The following is an 18,962-nucleotide window of genomic DNA, read 5'->3' on the forward strand; positions in this document are numbered from 1 at the left end:
AAATCCACTGACTGTACAAAATTAATGCTTTAATGCCTTAAGTTTGGCATTTTGGCCGTCGCCATCTTGGATTTTTGGAGCCGGAATGACCATATTTGGACGAGAGGCTGGAGATAACCCTAATGCTAGCTGTTAGCTTGGTTAGCATGGTGCATTTACAGCTATGGTTAATACTGTGATAATGCTAATGCTAATTTTTGCTAGCAAAAAACAGGCTTAAAACTATGAAAACAAATGTCCTCACCAGAAAAACTGAATATCTGACTCCTTAGAGAGTCTGTTAGTACAGCTGAATGTTGAACACGACTTTTTTTAGGCGACCAGAATGTTACAGTTAAATTTAGTGAACTGAAAACACATTGAAATAGCAAAAGCTACAGCTGCACCTATACTCTGTGAATCTGGGGTCTAATAGGCTATCTAAAGTTGAATTTATATTTGTAAACTCAATCATTTTTATAATAAAAAAAAAGATACTTGGCACTGTGTAATGATACGATATTGCCACACAAAAACATTGCAATACTTTTTATCTATGGTTATTACTGTGATAATGCTAATGCTAATTTTGCTAGCAAAAAATAGGCTTAAAACCATTAAAACAAATGTACTTACCAGAAAAACTGAATATCTGACTCCTTAGAGGGTCTTTTAGTACAACTGAACCAGAATTTTTTAGGCGACCAAAATGTTACAGTTAACTTTCATGAACTGAAAACACACTGAAATAGCGACAGCTAAAGCTACTCCTGTTAGAGCTGCGCGATATGTCCTGAAAATTATATCACGATATTTTTCGACTATATCACGATACAAGGTGTATATCTCGATATTTTTTGATTCTCCTTAAAAGCACTTCATTAATACTAGGACTGGGAGACCAAATTGAATATAACAATATTTCTGACCAAATACCCTCTCTAATGCAAAAAAGTTGTATGGGTGACTTTTATTATTTTTTTTGCGTGTGTTGTTTTTTCAAAAAATATATATATAGTGTGGATATAATGACTGGGGGGGGGGGGGGGGGACACACACACACACCCACTTATGCTTTATCACGATACAACAATATCTAAATTAGTCTCATATCTCGATAACAATATAATATCTTCATATTGCCCAGCCCTAACTCCTACACTCTGTGAATCTGGGGTTACGCCATGACTATGTGACCTAACCAATGTTTTGGCCGTGGCAGCAACTTGTCAAAAAGGCACCCAGCTGTCATGCAAAGAGGCCACACCCTTAATTATGCATAACTTGAAGTCTTAAAAACATTTAATCTAGTTATATAAAAATTCACCCCCACAAACAGTTGTTACGAATGGGGAAATTAAGCTATTTTACCAGACTGTAAACATGTTTATTTCTGCTTTATTTTCTGCATTTTAACATGGGGGTCTGTAAGGATTGACTCGCTTTTGGTGTCAGCCTCAAGTGGCCATTAAAGGAACTGCAGTTTGTGGCACCTCCGTGTTGGCTTCATTTTTCAGCCGCGAAGGTTGCCGCTCAACAGCGTGCATGTTGCAAATACAGATGGATGTTAAGTCACACAAACATACACAAACTACAAAAACAAATGCAACAGAAAAACACTGCACATCCAATTAACAACAAAAGCTCTCTAGTCCTGTAGGGGGAGTGCTGAGTGGAACAGCTTGATGTTTGACCTGAATGACAGTATGCAAGTCTGTTGCTTCTTCATAATATTTAAAAAGACTATGGACAAATTGCCACCTCAGAGTAATAAGGATTTATGACACACTGTCTTTGGTCAAAAATCAAGCTGTCCCACTCAGTGCTCCCCCTAGAAGCCTGTAGAACTTCTGCTGCGTTAACTAGATATGCAGCTTTTTTTGTTGCATTTGTTTTTGGGGTTTGTGTGTTTGACTTTCCATCATTTCTGTATTTGCAGCGTGTTTGCTATTAATATTTTTGTTTTGGCCTTCTGCAGCACATTTTTTATTCGCAGCACATTTGCATTACTGTGTTTGTTTTGGATTTTTGACTTGGCATCGTTCCTGAAGCCAAAAAAAGAAACATCCCAAGTCGACCCATCGTAGCGCTTGATTTTCTCCAAGCCAATGCATGACGCCCAGACACAGAAGTGAAACTCTACTGTAATACTTTTTTCTGTGTACTTTCCTCTCACTCTTCACTCTCTCCTGTTTTCTCTTCTCACAGTTTTACTTGCACATTCTTCCTGACAGAAATCAACCCCCCATCTGCTCATCACTTAAGGCTACTGTGGGTTGTCTCGTGCTCATTGAGTGGGCGAGGTTATTAAAGAGGTTCAGCGCCGTGAAACTTAACCTTTGACACGGCCGCTGGTTTGCAGCACAGGCACATTGAAGGAAAAACCATGTGTCGTGCTCCAGCTAGATGTGTGACATCAACCGCCAAGAATGTGCCCAAAAGGTTATTTTAGTCTGCTGCCAGGTCATACTTTTGCTTTGGGGCAGTTTTGGGAAAGTCTGAACATGTGCAAGTGTTGTTTTTGTGTCAGGTTTGCTTTTGTGTCTTAAGAGAGGTGTGGAAAAAGAAAAGAGGGTTTAGCTTCTGTGTGGACATATCTGGTGGGTCACTCCCTTGACTCTGTGTCCTCCTCACACCCCATACTCAGGGTTTATGGGGGAGACGGCAGCTTCGCCATTGTTCGACACATTGACTAGTCGTTTTACAAAGAGGGGCTTTCATAAATGGATATTGACATGTTAGATTTTAGACTCACAAAGAGAGCCATTGAGAGCCGAGTGTTCGCTACTTGAAAACAAGGAATGATGACTCCTCCAGTGCTTACCTCATTCATGAAGAGGTTGCTGGACTCCAAGTCATCTGACCTCCATGATTTCAGTCGATAGCTGGCTCACACAGACCTCTTGAGTTCTAGCTCAGAAAAAAGAGGTTTTCTGTGGAGGTGTGTGCTTGCCACACGTGTGTGTCTGCGGAGGTTTTTCTAGGGCCGCTGCCCGCAAAGTAAAATTAAGCAGAAGCATAGGGGGAGGTTTGTGAGAGTGTTTGGTCATGAGGTAATGTGACAAAGGGAGTTTGTGCCAGGGATTTCTAGGAAAAGAGCCTTGGCTGCTCTAATATTCACACACATGCTGTAAATCAACTCCTCATTCCTGTGTGTGTGTGTGTGTGTGTGTGTGTGTGTGTGTGTGTGTTTGTGTATATGTATGTGTCTATGTATATGTGTGTGTGTGTGTGTGTGTGTGTGTGTGTGTGTGTGTGTGTAACTCTGCCTGCCCTGGCTTGCTCCTCTGTGTGTGCAGTTGCGTATTGTGTGCATATGCTCTTGTCAGTGTGCATTTACATTTGTGTGAATGTGGGAGAGACGCAGTTAGTTTTGAAAGGCACAAGCCTGGAGTAGATTAAATGAGTGTGTGTGTGTGTGTGTGTGTGTGTGTGTGTGTGTGTGTGTATGTAGGGGTCACAGTGGGGATTTCCTTTCCCTTTCCCGAATATACATCCATTGGCATAGAACACAGTGTACTTACTAGGTAATCACCAGGAATCGAGGAGGTAATGTTAAAGGGACAGTTCATGCCAAAATAGATTTTAATATCAGGAGTAGAGATATCAGCCTTCTCTCCAGTATAATGGAACTAGATGTCACTTGTGGTGCTCAAAGTGCCAAAAATATACATTTGAAAAACTCAACAGTAATGTCTCTTCCAGAAATCATGACCTGGTTGCTCAAGATAATCCACAGACCTTGTTGTGAGCAGTTTCATGTAGAAACTAAGGATGTCATGGGCTAACTGTTAATTGGTTAACCACAGAGAATATTTTTGACCAGCTACTCATGTCACTTTTTACGTTAATGTTGCTGCTCAGTTAACTGCACTGCACACCACACGGCTAAGCTAGCAGCAGTAACGCTGTCCTGACCCAACAACGTTGGTGTGGAAACATGGTGGCCATCCTCTGGCCCCCCCCCCATGAGTAAGTGGCTCAATTTTAAGCCACAAATCCCCTTTAGCATTATCAGCACTATTAGCTCTGTTAGCATCGTTAGCAATGTCAGCACGGCTAGTGGTGCTAACATATTTAATAATGCTAAAGGGGTTTTGCAGCTCAAAATGGAGTCGCTTACTAACTGAGGCTACCGAGGGCAAAGTGGGCCACTATGTTTCAGCAGCAGTAATAACCAAATGAGCACTGCTTGCTAGCTAGGTCCCACCTAACCGGGGCATGGACCCAGGTATAGTTCGCAGAGCGGAGCGGCTAAAGGCTAGCTTTGAGACCAGAGGGTTGGGAGTGAGCACTAAGTTTCTGCATGGGTAGTGGCTGGCTGTCTGTCTCTCAGTAAAGCAAACAGAAAATAAAATAAAAGGCAAGATATTTAGGGCAGGAAACATTAAAATTTCACCACCTCAAAATGAACAGCATTTTGAAGCGTGTTGCTAAAGCTCACTGAATCAATGAATCGGCAGATGAAAACAAAAATCCTCTTGTTTTTCTCATTATTATAATTATTTTTTTTAATTAACTGGTTAGTTACTGGTCAATAGGTGTTTGGCTATCAAAAGCTAAATTAACCAAAACTGACATTTCTACTAGGGACTGTTTTCTTTCTACTGAACTACACCCGTCAACCCCATCACCACTCAGAAGGAAGCTGGCATCTACTGCTAGCTCACCTAGCACCAACGAGCAAGCTAACGTTACAGCTTAGCCGAGGAGGACGCGTGGTAGGTGTAGTTCGGTAGAAAGAAAATAGATCCCACATGAAGCTGCTCAAAAACAAGGTCTGTGGATTATCTTGAGTAAACAGGTCATGATTTCTGTAGAGACATTGATGTTGTGTTTTTCAAATGCATCTTTTTTTGGCACTTTGAGCTCCACAAGCTGAGTGCCATCTAGTTCCATTAAATCGGAGAGAAGGCAGACATCTCTACGACTGATATCTCCAACACTCAGCAACTCCCACCAAAACAATGTAGACTGAAAAGTAGAGCTACAGGGAAAAATAACTGACTTTAGGGTGAACTGTCCCTTTAAAGCTAAATGTTATAACATGACAGGTCAACAAATTTAAGCTTTTCAATTTGTCAAGGAAACAACTGAGAGGGATTTAAATATTTCAGCTGAAAAACAGAGGGAGTGGCTGATTTTTGTGTGTGTGTGCGTTTAGGAAAACAACCTGAGCATGAGTGATGGCCAACACACTGTAGACAAATGGCCTGAGGGTGGCTCTTAAAGTTTATGAAGCTGTCCCACCTCTGAACACACATTCCTGCATCGAGGTCAAGACTCCTTTTCCTCAGTCTCTTTGCTTTACTCTGTTTAAATGTTTCATATGTCTCATTGAAAGCTAAGAGCCTCTTCTCCTGCGAACGACTCACGAGCGCAGGAGTTTTCTGGGGGGGGGGGGCGGGGGGGCGGGGCGGGGCGGTATGAAGTTACACAAGGAAGCATTTCTAGGAATCAGAACTTTCGTCTACTTTCACTGTTTCAACTCTTGGCTATCTCTGTCTCTTCTCTTTTCCCCTGAATGTTGCTGACACAGGAACCCCTCCAAGGCTTTCTACCAGGCCTTCCAGTCTGGCAGCAGATTAAGGGACTCAAAGGCCCACAGTGATAGGTACAGTACTATACTGGAATGGGCTGGACAGACGTGCAAGAGTTTAACAACATGTGTGCAGTGTTCAGTAGCAGCGAGCTTTGCTTTCTCCACGTGCATGATTGAGTTTGGAAACAAAGCCTGGCAGCAAGCGCAGGATTGGCCAACAGGCTTCTCAACAACATCTACATCCCTCTGTAATTTCTCCCACAACTTCTGTCTCTGCTGCTTTCTCTGACGCTCTCTGTGATTGCATATATTATCGGTGTCACTGAAAAATTCTGGTTTGTTTACTGCCGCAAGTTTGGCACCATCTCTATTGTCTTACAGCGTAATTGCTGAGATCTTGGGGTGCAGAGAAACAATAGGACAAAATCCAAAAGGGCAACCAACACATGTGGGCAGACTGTTAAACAGATTGTAAACAAGTTAAGCTGAATTACAGCTGAACTTAATTATGTTTAGCACTAAATTATAATTTTTTTCTCAATTAAGCGTTTAATCATTTCGTCTATGAAATGTCAGAAAACAATAAATATCCTTCACAGTTTCCTGGAAGAACCAAAGGCATGGTTCAGACTTTGACATATAAATTGCTCAAGGTGATATGTCAACCAATATTAGCTAATTGTAGGTGAAATAATAAACTTTATTTATATGGCACCTTTTGAAATCCATTTACAAAGTGCTTTGAAATAAAATCTAGTGCTGCCCCCGTCTAGGAATTTTCCTAGTCAACCAATAGTCGTCATTTAGGGCAAGCAGTCGACTACTCGCCCGCATGTTTACAATGTTAATTTAATTATCAAATTATATATTTTGGGCGGGGCAACAGAATGGTTTGAGTTGAAGGTGTGAGAAAGAATAGTATCAGTAACATTGTTAACACTGTGCTACATTACAGAGAAATACAAAACTGTACTAATGAACCTTCATTAATATATAGGCCTATATTTTATCTACAAGTGCACGTCACACACTGAGCGAGCCGCCTGTTAATGACGCTGTGGCCTAATGGGCATGTAGCTACTTCCATGTTTCAGATGATACGTCATGTTTGTAGTCGACCAGTGAAGATGAGTTTACATATCACCTTGGGTTCGTCCTTCACCTTCTCAAAATGATCCCACGCTTACGGCACGTGTTGCTGCTGCCCCTGTCCACCGCAATACATTGCTTAGCTTTTGTGTCAGTGCTTCTGCCTGCTTCTCCAAACTAAGGGCGTGCCGACCGCCATCTACTGTAGGTAATACACTGACTATGGATAAGTACCTGAAGACTATCCCTTTAACTACAGATAGCCTGATCATGATTGAAGCAGGAAGTAGTGCTGCAGTCTAACAGATGTTTCAAACAGACACGTGAATTTTCATTTCCCAGTAAGTAAACTGTTTATTTACAACATGTCTGATCATCTGACTGCTCACGCTGCTCACAGTATTAGATTTCATTATAGTTTCATCGTCCCAAGATCTCAGAGGGTAATTTGTTTAGTAATGTTTTTATACTTTACAGAGAATGTCCCAAACTAATAAATTGATTCTATTATTAGAAATAAAGCATTTTAACATTCTCAGCGTGTTGCTTTCAAGCGGATGACAGCAGCTGCAGAGTGCGTGCATGCTGTCTGTAACACAGGACTGAAATAACAGTCTTCGTACGGCCTGGTTTGCAGTGCAACACTCTCTCCGCTGTGTCACTGTTTCTGTCAAGTGACTTTTAATCACAGCTGCGTTTCAAAGTCATCATTGAGCTCTTGAACTGGTAATTGACACTAGACTCTGGCATTGTGTTTGTACACTCTGTTTCCCTGTGGCTGTGAGAGAAGGCCTTCATCGTTTTTATGAGGCCTTTTACCAAAATGAAAAGGGAAGCACATGAAACCATATCTGAGAGACAGGAAATGAAACTGTTTTTAGAGAAATATAGAGCTGACACACCATCACCAGCCACCAAGGAACTGCACACACACTCACACACACACAAACATGCACACAGTAACTTCAGTCCATTGGCTGCCTTTGTTAGATAAAGATGCAAACAGGTAAATCGACATAGTGATGGCATTATCTAAATGGCCATGTTGTGTGTAGTCTTATTACTTTAAGAGTCAATGTCTATTTTTACGTCTTTCCACTCTGAGTGTTTTGATCGCTCCATTTGCCAAATTTAAGGTGATTTCTACTCTCAGCAGAAGAATAGTAAGATTGTTATGAGCCCCATGCTTCACTTCTTTTTTTTGTGTGTTGCTGTTGTGGATACGCTGCTCTGCCAAAGGCTGCTTTTGTTTCCATGGAAGCAAAGTTAACCAGGGCTTTGTTTGAGACTGTGTGTTTGCTAGATCTTGGTGATGGCCTTTGGTGTTGACCCTTAATCAGCCCACTTTATTCAGGTTTATTTGGGATCACATCAGACATTTCGGCAAAAGAAGACACTGACCTTTCATTTCCAACAGATCCTTTCGTGGTTGTTTATAACTCCCAATATGGAAATTGAATTCTTGATGACCTTGATGACAGCTGTACAACAGCACATTTCCTGCAATGTAGAGGAAACGACATACAGACACACTTTTATACTCACTACTTCGTCTCATCTATACTCTGTTTTTAAAACCCCATCGACTGCACATTAGAACTTTGCGAGATGCATTGCTGAAGACTGTGTTGTCAAAATAAAAGTCCCCCATATGGTCATCCTCGTGGCTCACTTGGCACATGTTCCTGGCACCTTTTGTAATGTGTCATCCTGTTCTGTCTTTCCTTTTATATTCTTTTCTCCTCATCAATCTGGGCTCCATGTTTTCTCTCAAAGAGAAAACTGTGCAGTACATAAATCTTTTGAACTTTAACACAATGCACATATTAGGGTGTAACACTACAGAGAAATCATGGTTAGGTACAGCAGATAAATAAACCCCAAATAAATAAGGATACTTTGTTTTCATTTATTTTGAGCAGACAGTAGTGCAAGTGTGAATGGGAGATAAAATCCTCTTGCTGGGGACGGAGGTAACATTTTGCCCACTGGCAACTTTGGTAAGCTATTTTCATTTTAGAAATAAGGAACCCTTTCAGCTCCCCTGTATTACACTGAACAAACACTTTCCCAAAAGGCAACAGGTCACAACAAGCTATAAAACTGAAAACAGCTCTTGTGCTGTGAACTGAAAATACAAAATTAAAAGAATAATAAAACATAAAAGTTTTGCACCAGGGGGAGTGTCTCAATTAGGGTATGCAGATGATCGGCACATCTGAGTGATGATGTTAAATATGTTTTCATTTACATCCCCTCCAGCTGTGGAGCAACATCGTTGTCATTGTCTTAAGCCGCGTTTCCACCAAACATTTTCGGTATGGTACCTGGAACTAAAAGTACCCTTCAGAAATGATACCAAGACCCTGGCGTTTCCACCACAAACAGTACTCCTAAATGTGGGCGGGGTTGTTGTCACTCACTGCTCCGTCCAGCACTCACTGTATTTCCTCATCACCAGTGACACAGATGGAAGTGTACGCATCGTTTATCGTCCACAGAACGAGGCTGCATGCTGACATTTTCAGAACAAAATAAAACAGGCTGCAGTGAGAGTCTCTCTCCATGGGATATTTAGAAATAGCGGGTTTGTGCATTTAGTCCTTCTCAGGCAAGCTCAGGGGTTTAGTATTGCCGGAGCCTACAGGAACGACGCTCCGCTTTTTTTCTCCAAGTGAGGATTAGAATATATGCAGTTCATATAATCTGGACAAAATTAACATATATATAGTGTTCTGAAGATCCATTTATTACTAAAAATGTCTGTATATGTATGTTTCACGTTGTCAACTCATGCATTGAGTAACATTACAAGTTAACGTTCCACCTTAAAAGTCGCCAGCAGTCGGCCCAGTGAATTAAGTTGATTTTTCCTCCGACTCCAGTTACTGTAAGAGGCAGCAAAACATCCTTTCATTTATAGTTACAGAAATAAAACTCTCCACAGTATGAACAGTGGTTACATGAGCCTCAAAACCAGCCACAGCTCAGCCCTGAGCAGAGTGACCGTCCTCTATTGACCAGTCAACAGACTGCAGTGTTCACAGCTCCACCTTTTAGTAACAGATCTGTATGCTAGGTACCCCAACAGAGGGGGGACCAAAAATGGGGACGGTACGGAACGGTTCCACTGGTACCATCCACAACTTTTCACAGTGGAAACAGAAAACCACAGACCTGCCAGCATGGCTGTAGACCCTTGGTCTTATTTAAAAGATTACTTAACTCAAAATATTCATGTTCAAATGGTACTAAATTTGAGCCACTGATATCTCAGTGATGAGCAAAATTGGTGTGATTTATTGAATTTTGGGTCCTAAAATGAAATTTAGGTCAACATCAATTTGTTTTTGCCTCCATGAAAAAAAGACTATCATTGTGGAAACAGAATAACCCATATTCAGCTTTTTGTGTACTTAGTTTTACTTTAATTTGCCTCTTATCCTGTCAATCATACTTGCTCCTGTGCAAAAATGTAAACTTCAAAAATAAATCCTTCATGAGACTGTCTCATCTAGCGCTCACTCTGTAATTGGACCAGAGTCCTGCCATTCTTGGAACAGTTTTGATGCCTGCTTGGTTGATGCTTTCACACTTCCTCATTTATTCTCTGCAGGCTGACTGCTCGCTACGTGCACAGCTGTGTCATATACTGTAACATAAATATCGGAAGTTGGCAGGTCTGGGATAAAATGAAAGTAAATATATGCACATCTGAGTGTGAAGAAGACGTTCTGACATGCGATGTGTAGGTGTGACGTTGATTTCACTGTCAGCTATCCCTGTACATCTGCATCACAAACCCAGACCTCAAAGAGAAAATTGAGATCTAGATACATAAAATACATATTTTTCCTCTTACCTGTAGTGTTGTTTATCAGTCTAGATTGTTTTGGTGTGAGTTGCGGAGTGTTAAAAACAAAATAATCATTCAATAATTGTAATCGAGGTAAGATGTTTAATTAATCATGATATTGATTTGAAGTCAAGGCAGATATCTCTACGCTCCGCAACTCACACCAAAATAATCTAGACTGATAAATAACTCTACAGGTAAGAGGAGAAATATGTATTTTTGATTTTGGGGTAAACTGTCCCTTTAAGCTTTAAAATCCGAGGTATCCATGCGTCACAAGTGTCTAGGTAAGACTGACTTGTGCACCTGTTGTCCTTGGGCATATGATCAGGCCCTGCCTCTTAAGCTGGGAACTTGTCTCGTCATGTCTCGGAGTAAAATAGACTTTGCTTTGTGTTCCCTGTGTTGCTGAAGGAAACCTACTACAGCTCTTAAATCTGCCAGCAGTTCTGCCAGAGGCAAGGAATGAGAACTATTCAGTGTTGAGATGAGTTATTCACCCTCACTGCTCCACTTGCCCACGCTCTGTGTGAGTGTAAACTGCTCAGCTGCTAATGGACTTTTTATTGACATTCCTATTTTATAGCTAACATCATATGGGGAGCACCAAACTCTGCGCAGAGCTTATAAAAGTCAGTCATGTTAATGTGGAAGGCGAAGATTACAGAAGCGTTGGTTGCATAATCAGCAGCGGTGCAAGTTCAAACCCTCATTAGCATTCTGTTTCATCTCGGCCCGCCCCTTTGCCCTCTGGGGCTTGACCTTACTCACATCAGGAGGTATATACTGTTTGCTTTGTAATGCTGGGAAAACAGAGGAGGAGGCTTTACCGTGCATTCACATGTTTTGTTTTTAAGTAGGCCACTCAAACAAGTTCTCGGCTTTGACGTGAGATCTGGAGGCTTAAACAAGATCATGTGTGTCGGGAGCGGTGCTTCTACCAGGCACACTCAGTCATATTGTGGTTTTCAGATTCTGCCCCCAGTGCCAGTTGTTCTTGGAAGTTCTGCTTGGAGCGCCAGATGGTGTCCTAATATGGTTTTGACTTGATTGTTGTTCCTGCTCGCTTCAGTGCAACTAGTGAAGTAAAGGGTGTCCGCCCAAACCATCATGACTTAACAAACTCATCTTTGACTCCAGGAAGCAGAACTGCTGCACTGCTGGCACTGTGAAAATCTATCTCACACACTGACAGCTATTATTGAGTTGTTGATGTTTTCCAGTCTCCTTAGTTACCAGCCCATCACTAGCTCGTCACATGTCCCGCTGACAGCACCCATGGGAGTTGTATTTCTTTTTTTATTCCCTGGTTTGATCTCTGTAGTGTCAGGTCATTGCAGTATTGCCTCCAAGAAATGCTTCATACCCCCCCCTGCTTAAACACTATAAAAACAGACCACCACAGGAGATCATTGTTTGTATGATCCTATTAGAACTGATCCAAAATAAAAACCATAATAGTTACAGCATTTATTCTTTTTGCAGCATAAAGCTGAGGCTTCTGTTTAGCGTTATTATGTCATTACATTGTGTTACGTTACCTTACGTGTGTGCAAACATGGTTACAATGCGTGGTGGTGCAGGTTTTTCCCCGTTTGCACAATTATGTATATACAGATGTTAAATAAAACCTTAATTACTTCATCAATCTAAAATAAAAACCGTAGCAGAAGACTAAGGCTTCTGTCTTCCATGTCATAATATTACACACTGGTGATGACATCGTTATGTTACAGTTTTGTGGTGCAAAACCGGTGCCAAAGGAATGATGTATGAAACTACTGCATTAAAACATGTTTGCACTCTGCTCATAAAGATAAGCACATCGTTGAAACTAAATAATGTACACAGTTCAAATAACTTATGGAGAGTTACAAAAATTATTGTCCATATATATATATATATATATATATATTGTTCAGGTTTCTACATTCAGAGATCTTTTGGATCAATATGTTTTGTGTTTATTTTGTCAAATTTGATGAAAAATCATGTCCGTTTTTTTTTCTTCTTCTTTCTTTTACTATATGACACAATTTCAATACTTTTGTCAATTATAATGGTTCACTGCCCACATAACCTTAGGGCTGTAAGGCTGTACAGATATGAAGCATTTGAAGATACTCCCAGAAATGACATCACAATAAGTAAAAATACCTACATAGGCACCGGCAGGTCATTTTTTTAGTGCAGAGTTCAAAGGGTTAATGGCAGAGAGGAAATTCCCAGTCATTAGAATGAGGAACTACAACAAAGCATCGCTGTCAGGCTGACATGACAAGGAGCTGAGATGATTAGTTTAGAAGCTTACTGGCAGAAAATGAAACAATTGTAATAATCTAATAATTGTTTATTGTATTAAACAGAATGATTTGGGGCTTTAGAGTTCTGGGTCAACAAAACAAGCAAATTGAAGACATCAGATCGCATTCTAGGAAATAGTTTCTGATACAGAGTGCTGCAGGAATGAGTCCTAAAAACCAGGAAATGAATAAGCTCTGGTTTTCCGGTTCTCCCGTCTTGAAGTGAATGGGTTTTTGAATGAGGTTTTGGTTATAGATAAGGTCTGTGGTTAATATGTGTTTAAGAAATTTTTATTTTTGTTCTAGACATAAAATATGTCCGTAAATACCACACTTGTGAATTTTAAAGCTTTTACGTGTCTTAAAAAAGAGGTTAACAAATGGCTAAATGACACTAGAGCAGGGGTGGGCAATACAAGTAACGCACATAAGTAAAGAAAAATTTAATGAACGAGTACTTTTGATGTTTTTTTTTAAAACTACTGTTGAGCCATTAATCCACTTTTTACTTCTACATTCGTTTAAACTGGTCCGCTGTAAATGTGGGGATTGCGTGTTGGGGTTGAGGGCGTGCAAGAAGCTCTTCTACCACAGATGCCATTTTGCCAGCTGCCTGAAAGAAAAAAATAAAAGCACCACCTGTTTTTTGACCATGATGTGATGATGACAGAGTAAAACCCAGAACAAAAGGCAGCCTCCAACGAAAGTCCCAGACCACATCTGACCAAACTTTTTGTACCAAAATCTAAAAAAGACAACAGCCGCATGAGAAAGTGCCTTCTGTTTCTCCCGAACAATACTGATAAACTCCACTTCTGACCTTTTCAAAGACAAGTTGCAGATACTGTAGGTGAAAATGTAGTTAGCAAGCTCACATTGGCTGAGTTCATTTTTTATGTGTACTGTTAATCTTTAATGTTGTGATAAGGAAGAGAGTGGGAGTGGCAGATTGTTCATATCTCAGTCCCATAGGTTAGCCTTACTTATTTGATTAGCCTACCTGCTCTACTTCATTAAAAAAATATGTTGCACTGCTAGGAGGCTCGATATGGTACTTGATACCTTAAGGTATCAACCGAAATAACCCAGTATCAAGAGGTATTGTAATGTCTCCAGTCAAACGATACCTACATTCTGTTCTTTATGCGCCGGGGGTCTGATCCCAGTCCAGACTCCCCGCCAGATCACCAAACTTTCTGTTTCTGCTGCCACCAGAGCCACTCTCCTACCTGCGAGTCTGCGGCATTAGCTTGAGCTAACACTGCAGCAGCACTAACATCCAACACTGAGCCATGAAACGATCCCAACAAACTCAAAACGGCTCAGGTCTGACGTTAAACCTGTCACTACCTGTACCTGTCAGGTAAGGTTAGCAGTGTGATGTTAACAATTAGTCCTGTCACTGTGTATTCGGCCAGACCAACAATCTCCAAGTGTCCCCGGCAAAGAGCTCACACTCCTGCAGCAGCAGCTCCAACTCATAGAGTCTGTGGTGTGGTGAAGTTGAGTGCAGTGAATTTGACAGAGTTCAGTGTGCCTGAATACTACCAAAACGTTTCAAAGTTTAGCTATACTATACACCACTCCATTCACATTCTGGGTATTGAATTAAGTATTCTATTGGTATCTTTTATCACTTTAAAGGCCCGACACAACAAGGTGACAGTCGGTGGTTGGTCAACGTTGGGTCCTCTATGAGCATCTATCGTCCTAGTTTTTGCGCTCTGTTGGCACTTGTTGGCTTTTTTCTGGTCGATTTAGCACATAGAAACGGCGTCTGAAGACGGCGGAGCCAGTCGGTAAATGAAATCACTCTGATTGGCAGTTCAACTCAGTGCACAAGAAGAGAAACGAGAGGGAGGAAAGCAAACAATTGACGCAAGAAGGCATGATAGCAAAATAAACTCCTTGTATTGGGTCAGATTTTTTTTTTAGCCATTGAGCTCTCATGGCTAACTCATGGTTAGCACAAAGGGTTCGTAATTGTTTGTTATTGTTCGCTAGCGCACAGTAAATATCATTTGTTCTTTAATCATCATGTGCTGTTAATGTCCTAACTGGCTAACTAGCATTGTCAGTGCGTCCTGTTGTTCCTCAGTCGTTCTATTTTTAATGACGAACACAGACTACTGCCCTCTGCTGGTTTGAAGAGTTATTTCCTCCCATGCAGGCACAGAACGTTCTGATTGGCCAGTCTTTGTGGTGTGTCCAAGTGCAACTTTTTGTTGCTGTTTTTTCTCTGATGTCTGTTTAGTGTGTCTGGGCCTTAAGGGCACTGGTATGATAATTTTTTAAACGATATCCAGTCCTACTCCAGAGTATGAGTCTGTTAATAGTAAAGCATGTTTTTGTCTGTACTGGGTGAAGCAACAAGGGTGTAGCCCAGAGAGTCCATCCAGGGTCTGTATTTCAAAGAGTGAGATTCCTCTGGGTTCCAGGCCTATTGAAAACTCCTGTCAGGGAGGGAAACTATAGGAGGGCCTCGTCTAAATTGAACCCACATTTGGCGCAGGGTGAGGCTGAGGTTGAGGCAGTTTTTTTCCTAACATTTGGTTATGCAACCACTCGTGGGGGGTCACATAATGTGGTCTATGAGGGACACAAAGAGACACTAATGACTGAGTGCTGGCTGCTGAAATGTGCATTCTTGTTAGTAATTTATTTCCTTCAGTGATGTCTGTTGGTTATGGCTGAGTGACACCATGTGTATCTTTTTCAACATGTTCATTGTGTGATGTACTTGCCTGTAGCTCATGTTAGACATTGTCGTATCTGACAGGGATCAAAGGCAGCAGTGTAGGACAGGGATGTGAGTGACAGTGTTTCATAGCAGCGGAGGTATGGGGAACATTCCTTCCCCGGTACAGCCTGCTGATAACAATCTACAGAGTGCTTCCTCTGGCCTCACACACATAAATTGGATGGTGTGAGGGAACAGAACATTGTGTCCTCAGGGTGAGTCTACAGTCAACCTGGTGTCTACCTCACGGTGGCGTTGGTCCTACACGACTTATTCCATCACACTTTGTGCAGATATAAACCTACATTTAGGATTCCTGACTGATACTGGATTCTTTAATGCCAGCAAATTAAAAGGCCGATTAATATTTCAGTAAAACAAATTGTTTTGTTTCATTAAACATTTTTGATTTATATTAGATATACTCATATATCTTGGTCAAAACTCTAATAAACTGAGTGACATATTTTACAGTTTTAAAAATGAGCTTGTCAGTGCCCCCTGGTGGAAAAAATATTTGATGGTGACGGTTTCAAAATTAACTTTAACATATTTTTTCTCTCTGAACTGCAGTTTCTCGTTCGTTTTGAGTTTTATATCAATGATATGGTGGCCAACAAAGACAAACGAGCTACAACTGCACAAAACTTTGTTTCAGGGGTATTTTAGACTTTGCACCAATACCATTATTGGAATTTTACACATTTGTTTAACGCATATATCGTTTACAATTTTATTTAATGTATCGTTTACAAATTTGTTTAATGTATATATTGTTTACAAGTGTGTTTATTTACACATTTGTTTAATGATATATCATTTACAAATTAGTTTAATGTATATGTCGTTTAGGCATTTGTTTGATGTATATATTGTTTACAGATTAGTTCAATGCATGTATCGTTTACACATTTGTTTAATGTGTATGTCATTAGTGTGTTATCCTATGGCTGTATTGTAGAATTTGTGTTTTAGTATATTTGTAGTGTATTATAGTATAATCTCTATATTGTATATTCTATAGATATGCTATAGATATATATCTTATAATTATATAGTGTGCTAAGGTGTGTTTTTCTAGTGACGTACATACATTTTTTTTCCTAGTGTGAAATGTTTATTATTTTTTTTACCACTCCCTTGCAATGCCTAAAAAACTGCTGCTGGTTAATTAACGATCAATTAAGTCTATCTATCTATCTGCCCATTTCTGAATGGACTAATTTAACAAAGCGTTCACTTGGCACGTGTCGGCCTCCATACATCCCCCTGAAGTTACAGTGTAGTTACTCCTGTTCCCAGTCACTGTGGGGCGGGCGGAGCAGAGGTGTCAGACGTGTCTCTCCGCCTCCTGTCAGCCCTTCTGACTTCTCCACCCGTTGGTTCATGTTTCATTATTCTAAATGTGGTCACAGTTGCCCCACTAAACCGCCTCCGGTCCGCTCCGGTGGCCCTTTTCTTTCCCCCGCCGCCACCGATGTCGCTTAAGCCGCAGCAGTCAGCGCCATGCCGTGCACGTTTTCTTACAAACCACCGTGCTGCCCCGGAGACCCGGCCCGACCCGCCACCTGCGGCCCGCTGCTTTCATACCGGACCCGCTGCAGGTAACGAGACGCACCGGACGCTGCTCCGCGGATATAACTAAAGCTGCTGTTTAAAGTGCGCCAGAAATACAACTTAATTTAATTTGTGCTGAATTTAAAGGGGTCTTTCCACGAGCGTATGGCTCCATTACAGCTGTGCATTCAGAGATGTTTGGGAGAATGTGTGTGTGTGTGTGTGTGTGTGTGTGTGTGTGTGTGTGTTAATTAATAATATTAATATCAAATGCTTCCTGTGGAGACATCGCCACACCTACACTAAATATGGCAGTGATGCATTATTTGCACTAACTTGTGTTGCCTGCAGCCAAGCTTCTCTCATTTCTCCTGCAAAGTCTGCGACCTGACCTACATAGGGTAGAGTTATAATGTACAGACCATGGTGACAGGTCATTTTATATAATCTGTCCCAGATTCATGTGGTGATCTGACGGCGGCTGCCTGGATTCATTGAGCACCAGTGTGTCTGTTTGTGTTAAGATTCCTTTTGTAATTTATTTTTTTAACAAATGTGCTGAGAGTAGAGAAATGACTCTGTCCCCTCAGGAGGTTTGAATCCTGGAACCTTGGAGATTAATCCTAACGTGACTTTATCTGTCTTTTCTTCTTCACAGGGCCTCGGGAACCAATGTTGCTGCCATTGATAATAAAATAGAACAGGCAATGGTGAGTAATCCATTTAACACGGATCATGAACTTCTCTGGGTAAAATTTTCTCTCACTTTTTGGCTTAAAGGTCCAGTGTGTAGGATTCAGGGAGATGTATTGGCAGAAATGGAATATAATATAATAGGTATGTACATCACTAGTAATGGCTTAGGTAGTCTTGAGTCTTCCTACCTAGGCTATCTATGGATGCTGCAAAGTTTAAGCACCAAATAATCAAAAATGGCCACCTTGTGCTGAAACATATCAGTGAATGCTTATTTAGATTAGTAATGTTGAGAGGCTAAATTCAGCTTAAAAGGCTGTGTTACCTTTAGGATGAGGCTCAAATATGTTTTGTGGCTCCAGACAGATTTTCTTTTTGTTTTTTGGCCCAAAATGTCGTTTTTGATAGCAAAGCCTGCCTTCGAATGAGACGTTTATATCTACATAGGGAGCAGGTCCTTGTTTCTGGAGATCACCATGTTGCACCGCCATGTTTCTACAGTAGCCCAGAACGGACAAACCAAACACTGGCTCTAGATAGGGCCATTTGCGTTTCGTGGCCACCACTAAAGTTAGCAGCCCCTTCACGATGAGCATTGTCGGAGAGACACATTTTCTTAACGTGAAGCTGTTAATTCACTGTTTTTACCTGTTAAAATCAGCGGGTCTGTTTGTTTTGGAGAGGAAGAGACCTCTGTGGATAATTTGGCTCATGGTAAAAACCTACTGAACCTCTGGATCTAAAGTTATCAGAGAAAAAAAGTGAGCACACATTAGCAGGTGCTGGGCTAGCAGCCTGTCTCTGACAAGTCAAATAGCATAGGAAAAACACTGATTTGTAACATAAAACTGCTTTATTTAGTGTTTTTTACTAGTTTAAATCACCATTCATTTTAAAGACCTCTGTGGATAATTCGGCTCCGGTAAAAACTTCAATTTCTGGATCTTAAATCGTCAGAGGAAAGGGAGCACACGTTAGCAGGCACCAGGTTAGTGGCCCATCTCTGACAAGTCAAATAGCATAGGAAAAACACTGATTTGTAATGTAAAACAGCTTTATCCAGTGGTTTTACCTATTTAAATCACCAAGTCTGTTTGTTTAAATGAGAAAGAGACCTCTGCGGATAATTCGGCTCCCAGTAAAAACCTTCTGAACGTCTGGATCTTAAGTTATCACAGAAAAAAGGAGACCGCAGCTTAA

At 41.0% G+C, this 18,962-nt stretch overlaps 1 protein-coding gene across 2 annotated transcripts in view; it reads left to right on the forward strand.

Moving 5' to 3' along the window:
• Positions 1–18,962, forward strand: part of LOC125901929 (TSC22 domain family protein 2-like) — a 38,092-nt gene that overhangs the window by 14,964 nt on the left and 4,166 nt on the right. Inside the window, exons 2-3 of one of the 2 annotated variants that reach the window (XM_049597954.1) lie at positions 5,519–5,593; positions 17,725–17,776. In XM_049597954.1, coding sequence (XP_049453911.1) covers positions 5,519–5,593; positions 17,725–17,776 — 127 coding nt within the window. The remainder of the gene's footprint in view (positions 1–5,518; positions 5,594–17,724; positions 17,777–18,962) is intronic. The other variant, XM_049597955.1, reaches the window with a different exon arrangement.

Source organism: Epinephelus fuscoguttatus, linkage group LG15, assembly GCF_011397635.1.
Source record: "Epinephelus fuscoguttatus linkage group LG15, E.fuscoguttatus.final_Chr_v1".
Classification (NCBI taxonomy): Eukaryota; Metazoa; Chordata; class Actinopteri; order Perciformes; family Serranidae; genus Epinephelus; species Epinephelus fuscoguttatus.